General features: G+C 44.4%; 1 protein-coding gene across 2 annotated transcripts in view; it reads left to right on the forward strand.

The window, feature by feature from the left end:
- The window catches only part of FAM81B (family with sequence similarity 81 member B), a 55,934-nt gene that overhangs the window by 4,227 nt on the left and 34,074 nt on the right, over positions 1 to 17,633 (forward strand). For both annotated transcript variants that reach the window (XM_045020309.1, XM_045020311.1), the window contains exon 3: positions 12,313 to 12,565. In XM_045020309.1, the coding sequence (XP_044876244.1) occupies positions 12,313 to 12,565 (253 nt within the window). The remainder of the gene's footprint in view (positions 1 to 12,312; positions 12,566 to 17,633) is intronic.

A 17,633-nucleotide genomic window follows, 5' to 3' on the forward strand; every position in this document is an offset into this window, starting at 1 on the left:
TCCTCTAGCATATAACAGGAAATGGTCCTTGACTCTTAGAACAGAGCTGGAGCCATTTAAAGATTAATTGAAATGAAGTAATCATTGCTGACATGTAGGAAATGCAAGACTGAATCAAAAGCACAAACTACAGGATTTCTCATAAAAAACAATTTTCAGGGTGCAAGGCCATTGGCTATCATTAGGTTATCATTTAAATTCTACCCCGATATAGATTTCAAAAAGCCAAATGGGATAAATGATTTATGATTTCTCCATGTGAATGAACTCAGTCATGCAACAATTGAGTGACAGATACTATTTTCAGATGTGATAAGGAATATTTTTATTTTTTAAGCATTGTACTCCTTTTTAGTCTTGTACTGCATATTTTGCACTCTAATACTACCAATAACAATGTGTTAAGTAGGCTGGCCCTGAGGTTAGTGAGCCACACTCTGATGAAAGATTCTGGTTCAGTTTCCAGGCTAAGCTTTGCCTTCACAAGTGCAGAGAGTAGGGTTGCCAATTTTCTACTCACACAAAACCGAACACCTTGCCCTGCCCTGTGCCCTGCCCCTCCTTCGAGGGCCGCCACCTTCATCCCCTCCCCTCCCTTGCTTACTCTCTCCACCCTCACTCACTCTCTCATTTTCACAGGGCTGGATCAGGGGGCTGGGGTGCGGGGTGTGTGTGTGTGTGTGTTCGGGCACCAGGATAGGGCCGCAGGCTCTGGGGTGGGGCCAGAAATGAGGTCAGGGTGCGGGAGGGGGCTCTGGGCTGAGGCAGTGAGTTGGGATGCGGTGAGGGCTCCGGCTGGGGGTGTGGGCTCTGGGGTGTGGCCAGGGATGAGGGGTTTGTGGTTGAGAAGGGGGCTCTGAGCTGGGATATGGAGCCAAGGGGTTTGGGGTATGGGAGGAGCTCAGGGCTGAGGCAGTGGATTGGGCAGGGGGTGTGGATTCTGGGGTGGGGCCAGAAATGAGGGAAGGGGCTTCAGGCTGAGACAGGGAGTTGGGGTGCAGGGGGGTGAAGGCTCCAGCTGGGGGTGCAGACTCTGGGGTGGGGCTTGGGATGAGGGGTTTGGAGTGCAGGATGGTGCTCCGGGCTGGGTTTAAGGGGTTTGGAGAGCAGGAGGGGATCAGGGCTGGGGCAGGGGATTGAAATGTGGGGAGGTCAGGGTTCTGGCTGGGGGTGCAGGCTCTGTGATGGGGCTGGGGATGAAGGGATTGGGTGCAGAAGGGTGCTCCAGGCTGGGACTGAGGGGTTTGGAGGGCAGGTGAGTTGGAGCGTGGGAAGGGGTCAGTGGTGCAGGCTGTGGGTGGTGCTTCCCTCAGGCAGCTCCCAGAAGCAGCAACATGTCCCCTCTCTGGCTCCTACGCAGAGGTGCGGCCAGAGGCTCTACACGCTGCCCCATCTGCAAGTGCCACCCCTGAAGCTCCCATTGGCTTGGAACCGTCGCCAATGGGACCTGCGGAACTGGCGCTTGGGGTGAGGGCAGTGCGTGGAGCCACCTGGCGGCACCTACACGTAGGAGCCAGATGGGGGAGCCTGCCTTAGCCCAGCTGTGCTGCCGACCAGACTTTTAATGGCCCAGTCAGCGGTGCTGACTGGAGCTGCCATGGTCCCTTTTTGACTGGCATTCCAGTCGAAAACCGGACACCTGGCAACCCTAGCAGAGAGGTACAATTTTCATTCTCCCATCCCGGTGCCTGCAAAGCAGCTGGGCTGGAAGAAGGAATTCACTCATGTGGAAAGGCAGCAGTGGTCCTCACAATGCCCTTCCAAGTAGAATGTCCACCACAGAGCTGCACTGCCTGAATCATTCAAGTCCTGTGTCCCATCATTGAGGATTGCAGAGTTTGGAGCACTGTTTCCATAACATGCTGAAGCCTATGGCAGAGAGAATGCAAAGCTCTGCAGTTACCCAGCACTCAGCCAGTAGGACATCATTGTGATTCCAGGTTTTAATGAGGATTAAACTAGACAAAAAGAAAGATGGAATAATTGGAAAATCAAATGGTATGTGGTACTGTTAATTATGCCAGTTTGGGGATCAAGGCAATCGACGGTCCATGTACATAAAGCGTTTTATGGTTGGATATCAAATGTGTCCTCCCCATCAATTGTTTAGCCAGTAAAAGTTAAGAGGTCCCCTTCAAACCATATCCTTCATTGCTTTCTGTTTAATATACAGCAAAATGAGGAAGTATTTGCTTCTAGACTGAACATTCAAGGTTCATAGGAGTTGAATATAAGGAACATGTTTATTGCTCATGACCGTGAAGTACCATCATGCTAAATTATTCTTTTTTGCAGAAATGAGAGAAGGTCTTGAAGTAATGGAAAACTGATTAACTACCCCTAGTATTACATCCATAAATATTCCTCTCATGAATTTACTTGATGTGTTCTTGTGTTAATTTTTTCTTCAAACTTGGTTGCCTGAAGTTAGAATTGTCAGAATTCTAGAATTGCATCATAATTGACTGTTGTGGAAATGATTACCATGTCACTGAAGGATAATTTTTAGTTCAGATAGAAAATAAGTAGCAGGAGCAGATGAATTCTAATGAAACAAAAATCTTATTTTCATGCTAATAAAGGAAGAAATCCAGAATATAACATATTAGCAGAATTGTTCCCAATAGAAAATGTCTCGGTTTTCCCATTGTTTTTCTTAAAGGTATTCTGTTTGACAGGTTAGGGCAATGGTCACTAGTGACCAAGGTGAACCCTGAGGTTCTGCTCTCCCCCCGCCCCCACATCTTCAAAAGAAGCTATGTGCTCTTAAATGATCAGCTTTGTTTGGGATCACAGACATGTACATTTTGGCATCTGTACCCCTTCAATGACATCATGACTATGATGCCAGAGCGGGAGGGGCAACACTATGGATCACTGGGAGATCTAGTGCTTTCTAGAGATCTCTCAGATTCCTAATTAATGTAAGGAGAGCAGTATAGCTGATCCTCTGACATCTTTCCTCTACCACCTAATTTTACTGTCCCAGTCTCCTCCTGATCCCTCAGGGAGGAGTATATTTCTTTTATAATAAACATATTTTTCACTCGCCTATTCTTTTGGACCTAGAGTGCATTCCTGAATTCGTACATCCAAGTTGATCATGCAATTTGCTGTTGCTTGATCTTTGAATCAGTTAAACGAGGTGATGCTGGCAGGCAGAGGAAAGTATTTTGAAGAGCTTGCAGCTACAGTACAGTCTGTTTGATCAATTCACTCCATGGTCTAGGAGTACTTGTAGATTCCTCACCTATGCTGAGCTCTCACAGAAAGCATTACGCATAGATGCTATTGCCATCTCTGCTTGACTAGGAGACTCTCTCCCGTCCTGGCAGGTGAAGACCTGGCCTCAGTTATTCATGCCTTTGTCACTTTGTGGTTGGATTACAGCAATGCAGTGTACTGGGCATGAAGCCTTCAGCATTTAGGAAATTCATACTAATACAGAATCCTGCAATGCATCTCCTCAGCAAAACAGGCTGCCACAAGCACCTCAGAGCTCCCACAGAATTTCAAATCTAGTTCAAAGTTTCACTTCATATCTTCAAAGTGCTCCATGACTTGGGCCCAAGATACTTAAAAGATGCCGAAAGCTCTGTGATTGGAGGCTGTGGTTGACAATTCCATTCCCTGCTCAAACAGAACCAGTCAGTGGAATATGGCACTGCCTGAGGAGGGCAAAGTGAAAGAGTCTAATGTTTTCTCTCGTAAGGGAGCTGAAGGCCTCAAGCTTCTTGCAGGATCAGGCCTTTAATGAGGGATGTAAAACAGCAATCCTGATAGAAGAGGGAAGTAGATTTTCTTCATGTGTTATAATGCTGGGTCATGGCTTGTTCTTTTGCAGCCTTTCAGCCATCTACCCAGCATGGTTCTAGTGTGCAATACTACATAATTAGTAATGGCAGAATAATACTGATATGGTTCAGGAGTGAGCTCTACATTTCACCTTTCTCTGGCTCCCAATGGTCACCTCTTTCAAGTGACAGGCCTACATTTGCACTTCACCCAGCGTGGAATCCCACATTTCACCCCGCTTTTAGGCTTCAGCACCCCAATTTACCAACCCTTAGTACTTGGACAATACCAGCTGGCTTTGATCCATTTACTTCTCTCCAGGAGCTGTGACCAGTTTGAGAATGCAGTTTGTTCAAAACAAAGTGTTATTTATCCACAGGACATAACAAGCAGAGAAAAGAGGGCTATCACAACAAAAGCATAAACACACATTGTCTTATCTAAACTTAGCATTTGTTCCTCCCTTCATTTTCTGGGGGTCAAGTTCTAGCCTGCTTTTCTGCAGGCTGTCTCCCCTGACTCATCAGAGGCTCATTTTAAACTGCTTCCAGACTCTGTTTTACAGTTCCCACACAAACCACCCTCCCTTCCCCCACAGAACCTGTCAGGTCCCAGTTCTATATTAGGGGAGATAAACGTCAAATTATCACCTCAGTTGTATGTTTGGCTATTGGTAGTCAGGGCTGTCTCTAGTCATTAGCTTTTGGTTCCAATAATCCCAAGTTAACCAAGACTAATTTAACTTTTCATTACCTGTTAGCCAGCAACTCAACCACGAAGTCCAGAGATATATACATAGCATTCATAAAATTACTACAGATCTTTCACATTCTTCAGATACCATAGTGCAACAGCTACCCATTATAAAATAAATAAATAATAATAATAAAACTAGCTCTTACATCGTGCATTCCATCCAAAGTGCTTTACAAAGGAAGTTAGGAACATTATCCCCCACTTTACAACTAGAAAAACTGAGTCAAAGAGTAGGGAAGTGACTTATCCTAGGCCACCCAGCAGCAGAGCAGAGAATAGAATAAACATTTCCCCATATAGTTCAAGTCTTAGTTAAAAGATATTTGTAACTTGTATTGCTTCCAATCCATCATCTGACTCCTACTGGGGTGGGGACAAAATGGAAATCTCTGTGTAAAAAAATATGAAATGGAAAAAGAGCCTTGGGTTTTCAATTTGTCATATTGAGGAATTCCCACCAGACTCTTGGCAAATGACTAGAGAAGTCATCAGAAAGGTAGGTAAATGAAATACCAGTAATAAAGCTCCAAATATCAAATAATTAATGTCTAACTAGCAAACTCTTTGAGATTTAGTAAGTGGAACCCTAAATCTTCTCTAGTCAAACAGCTAATATGTCAACAGGCTTTATTAGAGTTTCATTTTCATAAATTAACAGGAGCCATTTTCTTTGTTAAACAAGATGGTATGTGGGAAAGAGCAATGTATTTATAAAACTAAATAAGATTTTAAATAAGTCTGACCTACACTGCACGATTCTCAATCAGTCTTCTGTGACTTAGGTTCAGCAGCCACTGATAAAGCACAGCATACACAATCTCAAGAGGTCAGTTTGATATTTAAAGTTTACAGAGCAGTGACTGACAATAAGTGTTTAGTTCCAGTGCTGTTTCATGGCTGGCAATGGTTGTGTTTATTTTTAAATCATAATTGCACAGCTAAATGTAAAATAGCTTTTGGTACACACAGCCCAGGAGCCAGTTGTAGACTATCTTTATAGTCCATATGGTTATAAAATTTGTTGTGGATTATCCTTAGGCACACATCAATCAGTAAACTGTCATCTTTGCATTTTCTATATTGATTGAGCAGGACAGTTGAACTTTCTTCTCCTCTTCTTTCTTTAAGTTATTTTTATAGCAGGACATTTATTTATAGCAATCTAAAAGCAAAGATCACAATAAGGGAAAATGAATCTGATTTCTTTCCAGATTATTATCTTGGTATTTTTCTTTACCATTAAATTACAGTTTTCATCTTAAACCATGTTATAGGGTACATACTGTTCGTATGCCATTGTGGTTAAATTAAGAGATACATGATACAAGTAGTCTTTTGGATGAGATGTAAATCCAAGGTTCTGACCCACTTGCAGTAATTAAAGATCCCATTGGACCTTTTACAAGAATAAGAGTGTCTGGAAAAATTCCATATTGGGCCTATCTATGAGTCCATTTCAAATGGATATGATATTCTTCCTCCCTTCCAGCTCTAGACAGCTGAATAGTTTTGCTGCATGCTTCTAAATAGCTGGTTCATTCCACCCCACAGATGGTTGCATTTCAGTGTGTGTGTGAAATTATTATTCTGGCCATAGTCTTGTGTTCCCATATCCACAAGCAGATGAGCCCTGAGTGGCAGCAGAATTAGCACAGTTCTTCTGTGCAGGGTAATCTAAGGTAGGTAGGCGGCAAGTCTGAGAAAGGTGGCCAGATTCCAATCATTGTACCCCATAGAGCTGTGTTCTCTGGGAATCAGGACACCATCTGCAGTAGCACCAAGATAGTTTTGTGTGTGTGTGTGTGTGTGTGTGTGTGAATAGACAGAGGTATAGTTTATACACACACAAAAATCTTCCATCCCTGTGCAAAGCCCAAGTACTAATTCTTTGTGTGGGAGCTCTTCACAGGCCAGGAAATGGAATCTTCCTCACAGGTGACTCTAAAGCAGTTGCATGTGTGGAGATTAGTAGTGGATCCACATAGGTGCTCAGATACCAGGATGATGGACCCAGTATAAAAACCTTGAGGTAACAATGACATCAAGACCATTATGCAATATGGTCCCCATTTTTAACTATGACAGTAAATGAGAATTGTAAACAAGCCAGGCCTCTAAAATGAATAAACTTCTCGTATATGTAGAGGTCACTAGAGAAGCAGACCTGATATCAGAATCTGCCCATAGAAAGGTAAATGAAGCCTTGATCCAAGGCCAAGTTTTATTTGGATTGATTTTCTTTAGCTAACAAAAGAGACATTAACCAGAACAAGTACAAATTGTGCAAGTCCAGAAGAGCTACCATTTCTGACCACACTATGCATTATAGAACAGTTCTGCATTAAAACTACATTGTTTCATTGATGTTCTGTTTGGTTTTATGCAACTGTGTGAGTAAAGTTAAGATGAGATATTAAATTACTCACGGGACTGGTAATGGGACATAAGGGGTTTTGCGTCCAAGTTCCCAGTTCAAACCCAGTCAACATCAGTAATTACTAGAAATGTTTTCCATTTGAAGGCTGTTAGGGAGTCTTATGTGAAAAGAGTTTGGGATTTCAGTCCAGTTTCCAATGGAAAAGTGTCACCATTAACCAAACACTCACCATCACAATTGACATCAATTATCACCCTACAGAGGATGCAAGGGCTGAACTACCCTCTCAAAGGAAGAAATGGTCATTCCAGGTGAGGGATGAGGCATAATGACAGGACAGAGAGAGACAGCTTGCACAGCTACTGCCCAGGCTGTACTTGTTCTGCAGATAAACAGCAGACTCCAGTCTTCAGGGCTGTCAGACTGGCATTTTTTAAAAGTAAGAACATTATGATACAGTGTTTGAAGGGCCGTCTGCCTAGCAGTTAGCATACCTGACTTCCGGCCCCTGGTTTCTCTGACCAGGCAGCAGGGGTGCCTAATTCCTGACCTTAGGCTGGGAATCTTCTGGCCTCCACTTGAATCTGGGCTTCAGCCCTTAAGCGGGTACAGTAGGGAGACGCCGGCCTTCACTCTCAACCTTGTCCTAGCCCAGGGACCCATGGAAAGCAATGCCAGCAGGATCCTCTGAATAGAGAATTCAAGTCCACTGCCCTGGGCTACTTCCTACCTATGTCCCTACACCTTGGGGCATAGCCCCTATCATCCAGTCTGTAGTGGCTCAACTTGAGTAGTGCCCCCTCATGGAGCTTTTGCTGCATCCTGCCACAGCCTCAGGTCCTCTGGGTAGGGTGGATGTAAGCCCCACAATGTCCTCAAAGTCAAAATGGTAAAGTTCACTCACTGCTGGGTGTTCCCCAGTCTCAACAGTCTCTCTCAGTCAGGAGTGCTTCTCCCCCAGCAGCTGTCCTCTCTGTCAGGTTTGTAGTGATGGCACCCCTCCAGTAGAGAGGCAGGACTATCTCCTGCCTCTTCACCAGTCAGCCCTGAACTGAGCCAGCGTCTCTCCTTTTCTTCCCCCTCCAGGCCTGGCACTGGCTGCAGGTGTAGCAGGATGGGGCTATCTGGGCCCAGAGGCTCTCTTTAACCCCTTTTCTGCTGGTGTGAGGTTTCTCTGATCCATCACACACATTTACAAGAAAAATATGAAATTATGCCATGCCTTGTATTTCTGTAACCTGTGCAGTAGAGATGTTCCTTCTGGTCTTCATTTGACATTGAATAAAGGTATTATTATAAAACTTTATTAAATATTACTATTATTTGTATTGTGGTAGCACCTAGGAGCCCAAGTGATGGACCATGACCCCATTGTACCAGGCATTATATATCCTTTGAGCCCCATATGCAGACCATACCATCCTCTCTATCACAGTCTTCTCACTTTTCATGGAAAGCCTTATCTTCTAACCAAATAGAAGTTTTGCCATTGCCTTCAGTGGAAGTTGGACTGGGCACCCAGAGAAGATGTACTATTTTGTCCAAGGTTCACATATGTGTTATTTTGCTAGACTGTGATTTATGTGTCCATGAGCATTCATGGGACTAACTCCTCCATTTTCACACACCTGCACCTGCAAAAGGCTTTGTCTTGTGAAGGCATTCTGATTGTTTGCATTGAATGGCTGGTTGGGATATACAAATTATTACTGTTATTCATTATTTATATTACAGTAGCATCTTAGAGGCCTCAGTTAATCTGAGCCTGCTGTGCTACAAGCTTGTGACAATCAGGGTCCAGACATCTTGAAGTAGAACAAGGGATTTGAACCCCAAAGAATAAGCAGTTGAATTGACTGATTGTATACAATGTTATTGTGCTATAAAAACGTGTTGAATAAGGTCTTTTATGAAAGCTTGTAATGTTCTAAACTCTAATAATCAGAGGATTTGATGTATTTGTGTATATAGAGAACTGTGCTCATAAAGCTTTGACAGCACCTCACAACAAGACAATGAGCGATCAGACAAGTAGAGACACCTCTCAGGCCAGTTGTTTACATGAAACCACTTCAAGTACCCATCCATTGTCCAGCCCAAGAAAGGACATCCATGACCCTCTAAAGTTATGGAAAGACACAGACATCCCATTTCCAAGAGGGGAAAAAACAAAAGGGAAAAAAGCCTTTAAAAAACAGACTTGTGTCTGTGGTTTGACATCCAGAAACTGAGGGACAGTCACTTGGCAGATGCTGTACATGAAATGCTGATCCTCCCTATGGTTAAAGGGTGTGCTGGGAAACTGTTCAAAAGCAATGGGTAACTTATATTAGAAAAAAGATTTTATCTCATATGGAAGTGTAAAGTCTGAGGTTATGTCAATAATCTCTGAACCTCTGGCTTTTCTATTAAATAAATTTTTGTTTGTTTTTACTTCTGTTGTGAAAACTGTGTGGAGTGTCCCCCCAAAACTGAAGTGGTGATGGGGGGGCTGGTTTCACACACTGGGGGTGATGAACCAGAGGGGGAACAGTCAGGGTGTGTGATAGTTAAGAACTTAAGAAGGACCGATTTAGGGAGACTCAGGACTTGTTGGTGTCACCCTGCAAAGAGTAACTAAGCTGGTAAGAGCATGGGTGAGACCTTGTGCTTGTCGGGTCGCTCCTGGTGTCAAGGAATGAAACCAGAGCTGCACAACACAAAGGGCCCTAAGATTACTGGACTGGCAGTGACAGAACCTCTTATTGGTCTAGGCGATCCCCAAAGCATCACAATTCTGTAGAAACAGCCCATGGGCCGCATGCAGCCCGCGGAGCTATTTCATGCAGCCCGCCATAGTTGCCGCCCCCCCCGCTCCCCTCCCCAGCGTGACGTGTCCCCACTCCTCTGCCTACCTACCAGCACTTCCCGCCACCAAACAGCTGTTTGGCAGTGCTTAGGACTTTCCAGGAGGGAGGGGGGAGGAGCAGGGATGTGGCATGCTCAAGGGAGGAGGCGGATAAGATGTGGGGCCAGGGCGGGGATTTGGGGAAGGGGTTAGAACAGGGGCAGGGAGGGGGAGCACGAGCTATATGCTATTTTGATTTATGCATCATCAACAGAACTTTTGACTATGAGTCTAATCCAACCCCCATTGAAGTCAATGCCATTCCTTCCATTGATTTCAATGGGAGTTAGAGAAGACCCTAAATTCCAGTTGCAGAATATAGTACTGGTGAATAAGCATAAGTGAGAAAGAAAACTGCTGGACTGAAATTACAAGGTACATTTGCAGACCTGTGTAAAGGGGTCCACTCACCGCAGGAGCACCTCGTTGTGGGTACTCCACCCTTTTAAGCCTCTTGTAAGAATCCCTAATCCAGGACAGAACCACCAGGTTTACTCTCCTCCTAATCTCCTCCTTGTCTCTAGCCAACTCCCTTTCTCTCTAGGGAGTGGTTGTAGACCTCCACCCTGCAGCCTCCTTCCTGCTGTCACTTCCTGGCTTTATCATCCTAGCCCAAATCTTCCCCCTGCTGGGCTTCATCTTCCATTAGTTTTTATCAATCCCTGGTTTCCCTCCAGGCAGCGGCATATTATCGCCTAGGCCAACAAGGCCTAGGCCTAGGGCAACAAATTTGCTCGCGCCCCCTCCCCAACTCCACCCTTTCCCCAAATCCCCAGCCCGCCTCCTCTCTCAGGTGCGCCGCGCTTCCCTCCTTCCACCTCTCTCCCAGGCTTGCTGCACGAAAGTGCTGGGAGGGAGGGAGAAGCGAGTAGTGGCATGCTCGGAGGAGGCGGAGCAGAGGTGAGCTGGGACCCCCGGGCGCGGGGAGTAACCCGGGGGGGGGGCAGGAACCGCTCCCCACCCCAGCTCACCTCCGCTGCACCGCCGCCATCCCCTGAGCGCGCCACATCTCCCCCCTCCCTCCCAGGCTTGCCGTGGGGGAGCGGAGGTGAGCTGGCAAGGGGGGGCAGCAATTTTTTTAGGTCCTGGGGCAGCAAATTTGTTAATCTGCCACTGCCTCCAAGTGCAACATTTAAGGTTAATTAGCCCTTTCTGGCCCACATTTACCCACTCAGGGCTTGTGTGGGATGAACACCCCATCACAGGCTGACAGAATTTTTTTTTAACTCATACAATTAACAAATTAACGCTGCCAGCTAAGTGGCCAAAAATGAAATGACTGTCAAAATTAGCATTGACCCACCCCCATTACATTCTTGTTGCTCTATGACTGTAGGTATTTATGTTCAGTCAATCTATAGACTGCTAATAGATAGGGCCCTACCAAATTCACGGTCCATTTTGGTCAATTTCATGGTCATAGGATTTTAACAATCGTAAATTTAATGATTTCAGCTATTTAAATCTGAATTTTCATTGTGTTGTAATTGTAGGGATCCTGACCCAAAAAGGAGTTGTGGGGGGATCGCAAAGTTATTGTGTGTGTGGAGGGGGTGATGGTTGCGATACTGCTACCCTTACCTCTGTGCTGCTGCTGGCAGCGGTGCCGAAGTAAGGATGGCAAGGTATGGTATTGCCACCTTTACTTCTGCACTGCTGCCTGCAGAGCTGGGCCCTCAGTCAGCAGCCACCACTCTCTTGCTGCCCAACACCGAAGGCACCAGCGCAGAAGTAAGGGTGGCATGGTATGGTATTGCCACCCTTATTTCTGCGCTGCTGCTGGTGGAGCGCTGCCTTCAGAGCTGGACACCTGGCCAACAGCCGCCACTCTCTGGCTGCCCAGCTCTGAAGGCAGTGCAGAAGTAAGGGTGGCAATACCGTGACTCCTTTAAGATAACCTTCCAACCTCCCTGCAACTCCCTTTTGGGTCAGGACCCCCAATTTGAGAAACGCTGATCTCCCCTGTGAAATCTGTATAGTATACGGTAAAAGCGCACAAAAGACCAGATTTCATAGGGGGAGGCCAGATTTCAGAGTCCATGACGTGTTTTTCATGGCCGTGAATTTAGTAGGGCCCTACTAATAGATTAATCTGCTTGTTTAAAAGGTTTATCAGCTAGTCACATTACTCCATCCTCTAGGCAGATTTCCGTGAATTATTATTATCATGGAGCCTGTATATAGGGTGACCAGATCGCAGGTGTGAAAAATCGGGACGGGGGTGGGAGGTAATAGGCACCTATATAAGAAAAAAACCCTGAATATCGGGACTGTCCCTATAAAATTGGGACATCTGGTCACCCTAGTTGTATAATACAGAACCAGGGCAAGAAAAAGAGAAACTGTTATTATTCCAGTGCTCTTGATGTCAAATTTTGACCTTACTGTAAATATTGTAATATGAAAATGTAACATGCAGCACATTTCAAACCTAATGTACACTGGCCAGTCTTCAGCCTCATTCAGACATTACCCTGTAATGTGTTTTTCTGGACAGGGGCCAAGCTTTCCTTCCTGCAATTCCCATGATTCCTGGAAACAGAGTGAATCTTCTAGAAAACCGGTTGTCCAGTCAGGAGAGGACCACAGCTGTTCTCCTAGATCAGGCCTTTCGAATCAAAGATGACATTGTTTCTTATCTTCAAGGAAGTAAGGGCCATCAACAGGGGGAGACAACAGCACGACAACTGCTGGAAAACCACATACAGACTATTACAAGCATAGTTAAGAAGCTCAGCCATGATATAGAGGTAGGTCTGCATTTGTTCTTGGAGCTGGTGGGATTTGTTGCATTTCTACTTTCCTATTATTCAGTCAGGACCAATATATTTTTCAACTATAGAAAGATACTTAATATTGTATAAGCAGCTAATACTAATATATCTTTGCTCTCCCTGGGAGGCCAGCTACCCACTTCTGCCCCAGTTATTGAGCATGGTACAGTTCTCAGAGGCTTCTTGGCCTTCTGAAAAGGTTAGATTTTCTCCTGTGGCTAAGATTTGCGTGAGCAGGGACATCAGGGAGCTAATTACAGTTCCCTGATTCCCCTATGCAAGGGGCATTTACAACTGGCCATATATGGACAGATTCAGGCTGCATTTTGTTTCCAGAGTGGCACAAATGGCCTGGGAAAGGGAGATAATTTGGCTCAAAGATTCTGCTCATTAGAAGTTGGAACATGCTTGGACTGGTTAAAAACACATGGAGACATGAAATATCGGTTGGCCTGGTGAACAGGGAAACCCATAGTTGTTTAGGGCTTTGTCATGGGGTGAATTTCTAAAGATTTGTATCCAAACTCTTTAGGGCTGAATATCTTCCAGGATCAAGTTTTTCATCAGATTTCTAATCTGTCATTATTTCAGCTGGACCAGGGACAGGGGCAGCTCTAGGGATTTTGCCGCCCCAAGCACTGCAGGCAGGCTGCCTCCGGCGGTTTGCCTGTGGAGGGTCTGCTGGTCCTAGGATCAGCAGACCCTCCGCAGGCATGACTGCGGGAGATCCATCAAAGCCGCTGGACCAGCGGACCCTCCGCAGGCAAACCGCCGGAGGCAGCCTGCCTGCCGCCCCCGCAGTGCCGGCAGAGCGCCCCCCGCGGCTTGCCGACCCAAACACGCGCTTGGCGTGCTGGGGCCTGGAGCCGCCCCTGACCAGGGAACACCCTCTCTCGCCCTATAGGGGTGCTTGCAGTTCCATGTGAAACCAGGAAATGCAAAGGCTTGTGAAAGTAAAAATAAAACAGTTAATAGAGCTTAACTCTGTAGTAATTAAATTAGAAGACTGAGAATTTGAACTATTGAACCCTCAAGAAATGCTAACAATAAAGTTCTCAGTGGCACTTACCAGAAATATGGACGATTGATAGCAACTCTAAGATTAATTGTACTGAAATTGTCACTTAAAATTCCTTTGTTCCACACTTCAGTGCTTGAATTTGGTCTCCAGATTTGCTGCAGCCTTAGCTGCCCAGCTTCCCAGCACACCAAGACAACAGTGCCATAGGGAGCCCTTGAAGCACTGGTGCCTTAACTCAAGGGCACTTGGTTCCTTCAGTGCCACTGCCTCAGCAGTCCTGCACCCCAGGCAGCTGTGCTGGAGGAAGCCAGTATCTCTGCACCAGAGCACTAGAATTTGAAGGGTTCCCTGGCATTGCTGCCTCAGCTCCGTGGAGCAATAAAGCAACAGAGGCCTTCGATAGGGCCCTTCAAGCCTTGGTGCAGACCCAGGCCACCTGGATAGCACCCATCCCTCCCATGCAGGCATCTGCAACCAAATCACTCATCTTCCATCCCATAACTCCTATATGCTCACTGACCCACCTTCATTTCCCCTGGTGTACCACAGAAATTGTACTGAGACAATCCCTGCCCCAAAGAGCTTACAATTTATTTGTTCTGTTTATAAAGTGCCTAGCAAAAGGGGGACCTGGTCCATAATGGGGGCTACTAGGTGCTCCCACAATACAAACAGTATTAATAATTATTAATTATTAATAATAATAATAATAAATATGGAGCCGGGGTGAGCATATATATGCTAAAAATCTTCATAAATCATAGCCTTTTTTTAAAGGTATACAAATCAAGTAATTTACCCTCCACCCCCCAAATCTGAGTACTTTAAAATTGTTATAATCTTGGGGTATTCTCTAACCTGGAATTTATTTTTTTAACTCCACCACAGAATGTAATAGTCACTAATAATTCAGATCTTGGCAAAGGCAACTGATAGGAAGAATTTAAGTTAACAAACTGTGTTCCCAGAACCATCCTGACATTTTGATGACATCATTAACAATGCTCAGCAAAAGAGGTAACCACAATACAGTCATCAAACAGTTCTGGCTGGTGTTGCATAAGAAAGAGCAGGACAAAAGCAATCAGTGTTTGTCAGTTGAAAACAACAAAACCATTAGTGAAAGAAACACTTAAAAATGATTGAACGCTGACTTTGACCAGCATTGAACATCTTTCACAGGTGCAGTTATTTGAATATATTTCACTCCCCCAAGGTTGGCAAGTTGTGGGAATTTAATACTGTCCAGGGAATTAGATCAAGAACTGGAGTAGTGATTTCTCTCAATAAATAGGATATTGGTGCTTTCCATCTTAATAAATGAAAGACAGATACTGCTTTTGTCAACCAAAGAGCAGGTGTCTTTCATTCAACATTCCACATTTGTGGATTTATCACACCACATTTGCCTTGTTAGGCAAACTACAAATGAATCATTTGAGCTGTGCTAATATACTTGACCTTTTGAGAATAACATTTTTCTACCAAAGAACAAAAATAAATGTATAGTCAGGGCTCACTATTTCGGATGCATGCCATGTGCATTGTCACTAGAGCTGTGCAGACAGAATGAAAAGATTGTCATTACATTTTGCTCTCCACAATTCCCAGCCCCCTCAGTTCTCCCATGTGCCATCTCTCTCGAGCCAGTGCTAGAATGCCTCCTTCTGCTGCAGAGATGTTACAGAGCTGATGTAGGGGCCATTTATGTTAGAGGTATTCCCTGGTGGCAGTAGGGCCCTTATGCCTGCCCTATGACTGCTTTGCACCAATCTAAGTGGTATTAAAAAGGGCCAGAGGGCAAAGATAAATCAGGCCTATAATTTTTTCTGACTCATTGACAGTGAGTTAAAAAAAAATTCTGTTAACTCTCAGAAATACATGGGATGGGCTCAGACAGTCAGGGATTCAGAATAAGGGCCATGTGACTTTCATCTACATCACTTCCACAATACAACCAAAGTCAGCTCAATATCTACAATGCATCACAAAAGCTGCCTTCAAAACTTTAGCTAAATTCTGTGTAACAAAGATAAAACTGTACCCAGCTTCAATGATAATTTTACTGATTCAAAAATGTTGCATTAAGCACTGCATGTTTGAAGAAGCTCCAGGAACTTAACAGGCAAATCTCAAGTTACTCTGATTTTACATAGAATGCTTTACTCAGCTCTAATCAATGGATAGCTTGAAGAATCTGCTACTATGTTTGTGCAGTATGGAAGTTTTCAATGTATATGTCCTCTCTCCTGCTCAGCTTGGAACTCATCCTAAAATGTTTACTCAACTTTATTAGTTATATCAGACAGACAGCATCAGAGATGGGGCTGGTAGCACAGCTTCATGTTAAGGTTGCCTGCCAGTTCCCATTATATGACCCTGTTTTTAGTTACTTATAACTTTGCCAAACCTTATCTGTTCAAGCTCAAATGTCCCATGCTGGGTGTGTGCCTCAGCTTTATATCTATATCTATATCTATATACACACACACACACTTACACACACACCTTCAGCCAAATGGAATAGCCACTTCTGAGAACAAGGCTAGTGAAAATACAATGTTTTCCCCATGTTAAAAAAAAAATCACAGGGCTGTGCTTTGGACGTATTAACTGCTATATAATGCTAAGTCTCTGAAAAAAAAAGTCAGGTCCTAGATGACTCAGACTGTAAGGCACAAAGGGACCATCATGATCATCTAGTCTGTCCTCCTGCATATGGCAGGCCACAGAACTTCACCCACCCATTCAGTCATAACTTCTGACTGAGTTACTGAAGTCCTCAAATCTTCATTTAAAGACTTAAAGTTACAGACAATCCACCATACACTCTAGGTCAAACCAGCAAGAGGCCCATGCCCCACCCTTCAGAGAAAGGCTAAAAAAACCCAGGGTCTCTGCCAATCTGACGTAGGGAAAATTCCTTCTCAACCTCAAATATTGCAATCGATTAGACCATAAGCACGTGGGCGAGACCCACCAGCCCCACACCTGGGAAAGAATTCTTGGTAGTAACTCAGAGCCCTCCCCATCTAGTGTCCCATCTTGTAGCAATTGGAGATATTTGCTAGTAGCAGTTGCACATGGGATGTATGTCATTGTAGGCAATCTCTTCATACCATCCCCTCCAAAAACGTATCAAGCTCAGTACTGAAACAAGTTAGGATTTTTTTTGCCCCCACTACTTCCCTTGGAACTTCATTCTTCTGATGGTTAGAAACCTTTGTCTAATTTCATGCCTAAACTTCTTGATGGCCATTTTATATACATTTTTTCTTGTGCCAACATTTGCCCTTAACTTAAATAATTCCTCTCCCTCCCATGGTGTTATCCCTCTCATGTATTTATAGTGAGCAATCATAACTCCTCTCAGACTTCACTTTGTTAGGCTTAACAAGCCAAGCTCCTTAAGTCTCCTTTCATACGGGAGGTTCCCCATTCCTCTGATCATCCAAGTAGCCTTTCTCTGCACCTGTTCCAGTTTGAATTAATCTTTCTTTAACAAGGGAGACCAGAATTTCACAGTATTCCAAATGAGGTCTCACCAATGCCTTCTATAATGATAATAACACTTCCCTGTCTTTACTGGAAATACCTAGTCTGATGCATCCAAGGATTGCATTAGTCTTTTTCATGGCCGCATTATACTGGCAGCTCTTAATCATCCTGTGATTGACTAAAACACTCAGGTCTTTCTCCTTCTCTGTCACTTCCAACTGATACATCTCCATCTTATAGCAAAAATTCTTGTTGTTAGTCCCTAAATGCATGATCTTTCACTTTGCATTGTTAAATTTCACCCCATTTCTATTACTCCAATTTTCAAGGTCATTCAAATCTTCTTGTATGATATTCCGGTCCTTCTCCATATTGGTAATATATCCCAACTTTGTGTCACCTGAAAATTTTATTAGCACACTCCCACTTTTTGTGCCTAGGTATTAGTGAAAATGTTAAGTAAGATTGGTCCCAGCACCAGTCCCTGAGGAACTCCACTGGTAACTTCTGTGACCGAAAGCATCC

This window comes from Mauremys mutica, chromosome 6 (genome assembly GCF_020497125.1).
Source record: "Mauremys mutica isolate MM-2020 ecotype Southern chromosome 6, ASM2049712v1, whole genome shotgun sequence".
Classification (NCBI taxonomy): Eukaryota; Metazoa; Chordata; order Testudines; family Geoemydidae; genus Mauremys; species Mauremys mutica.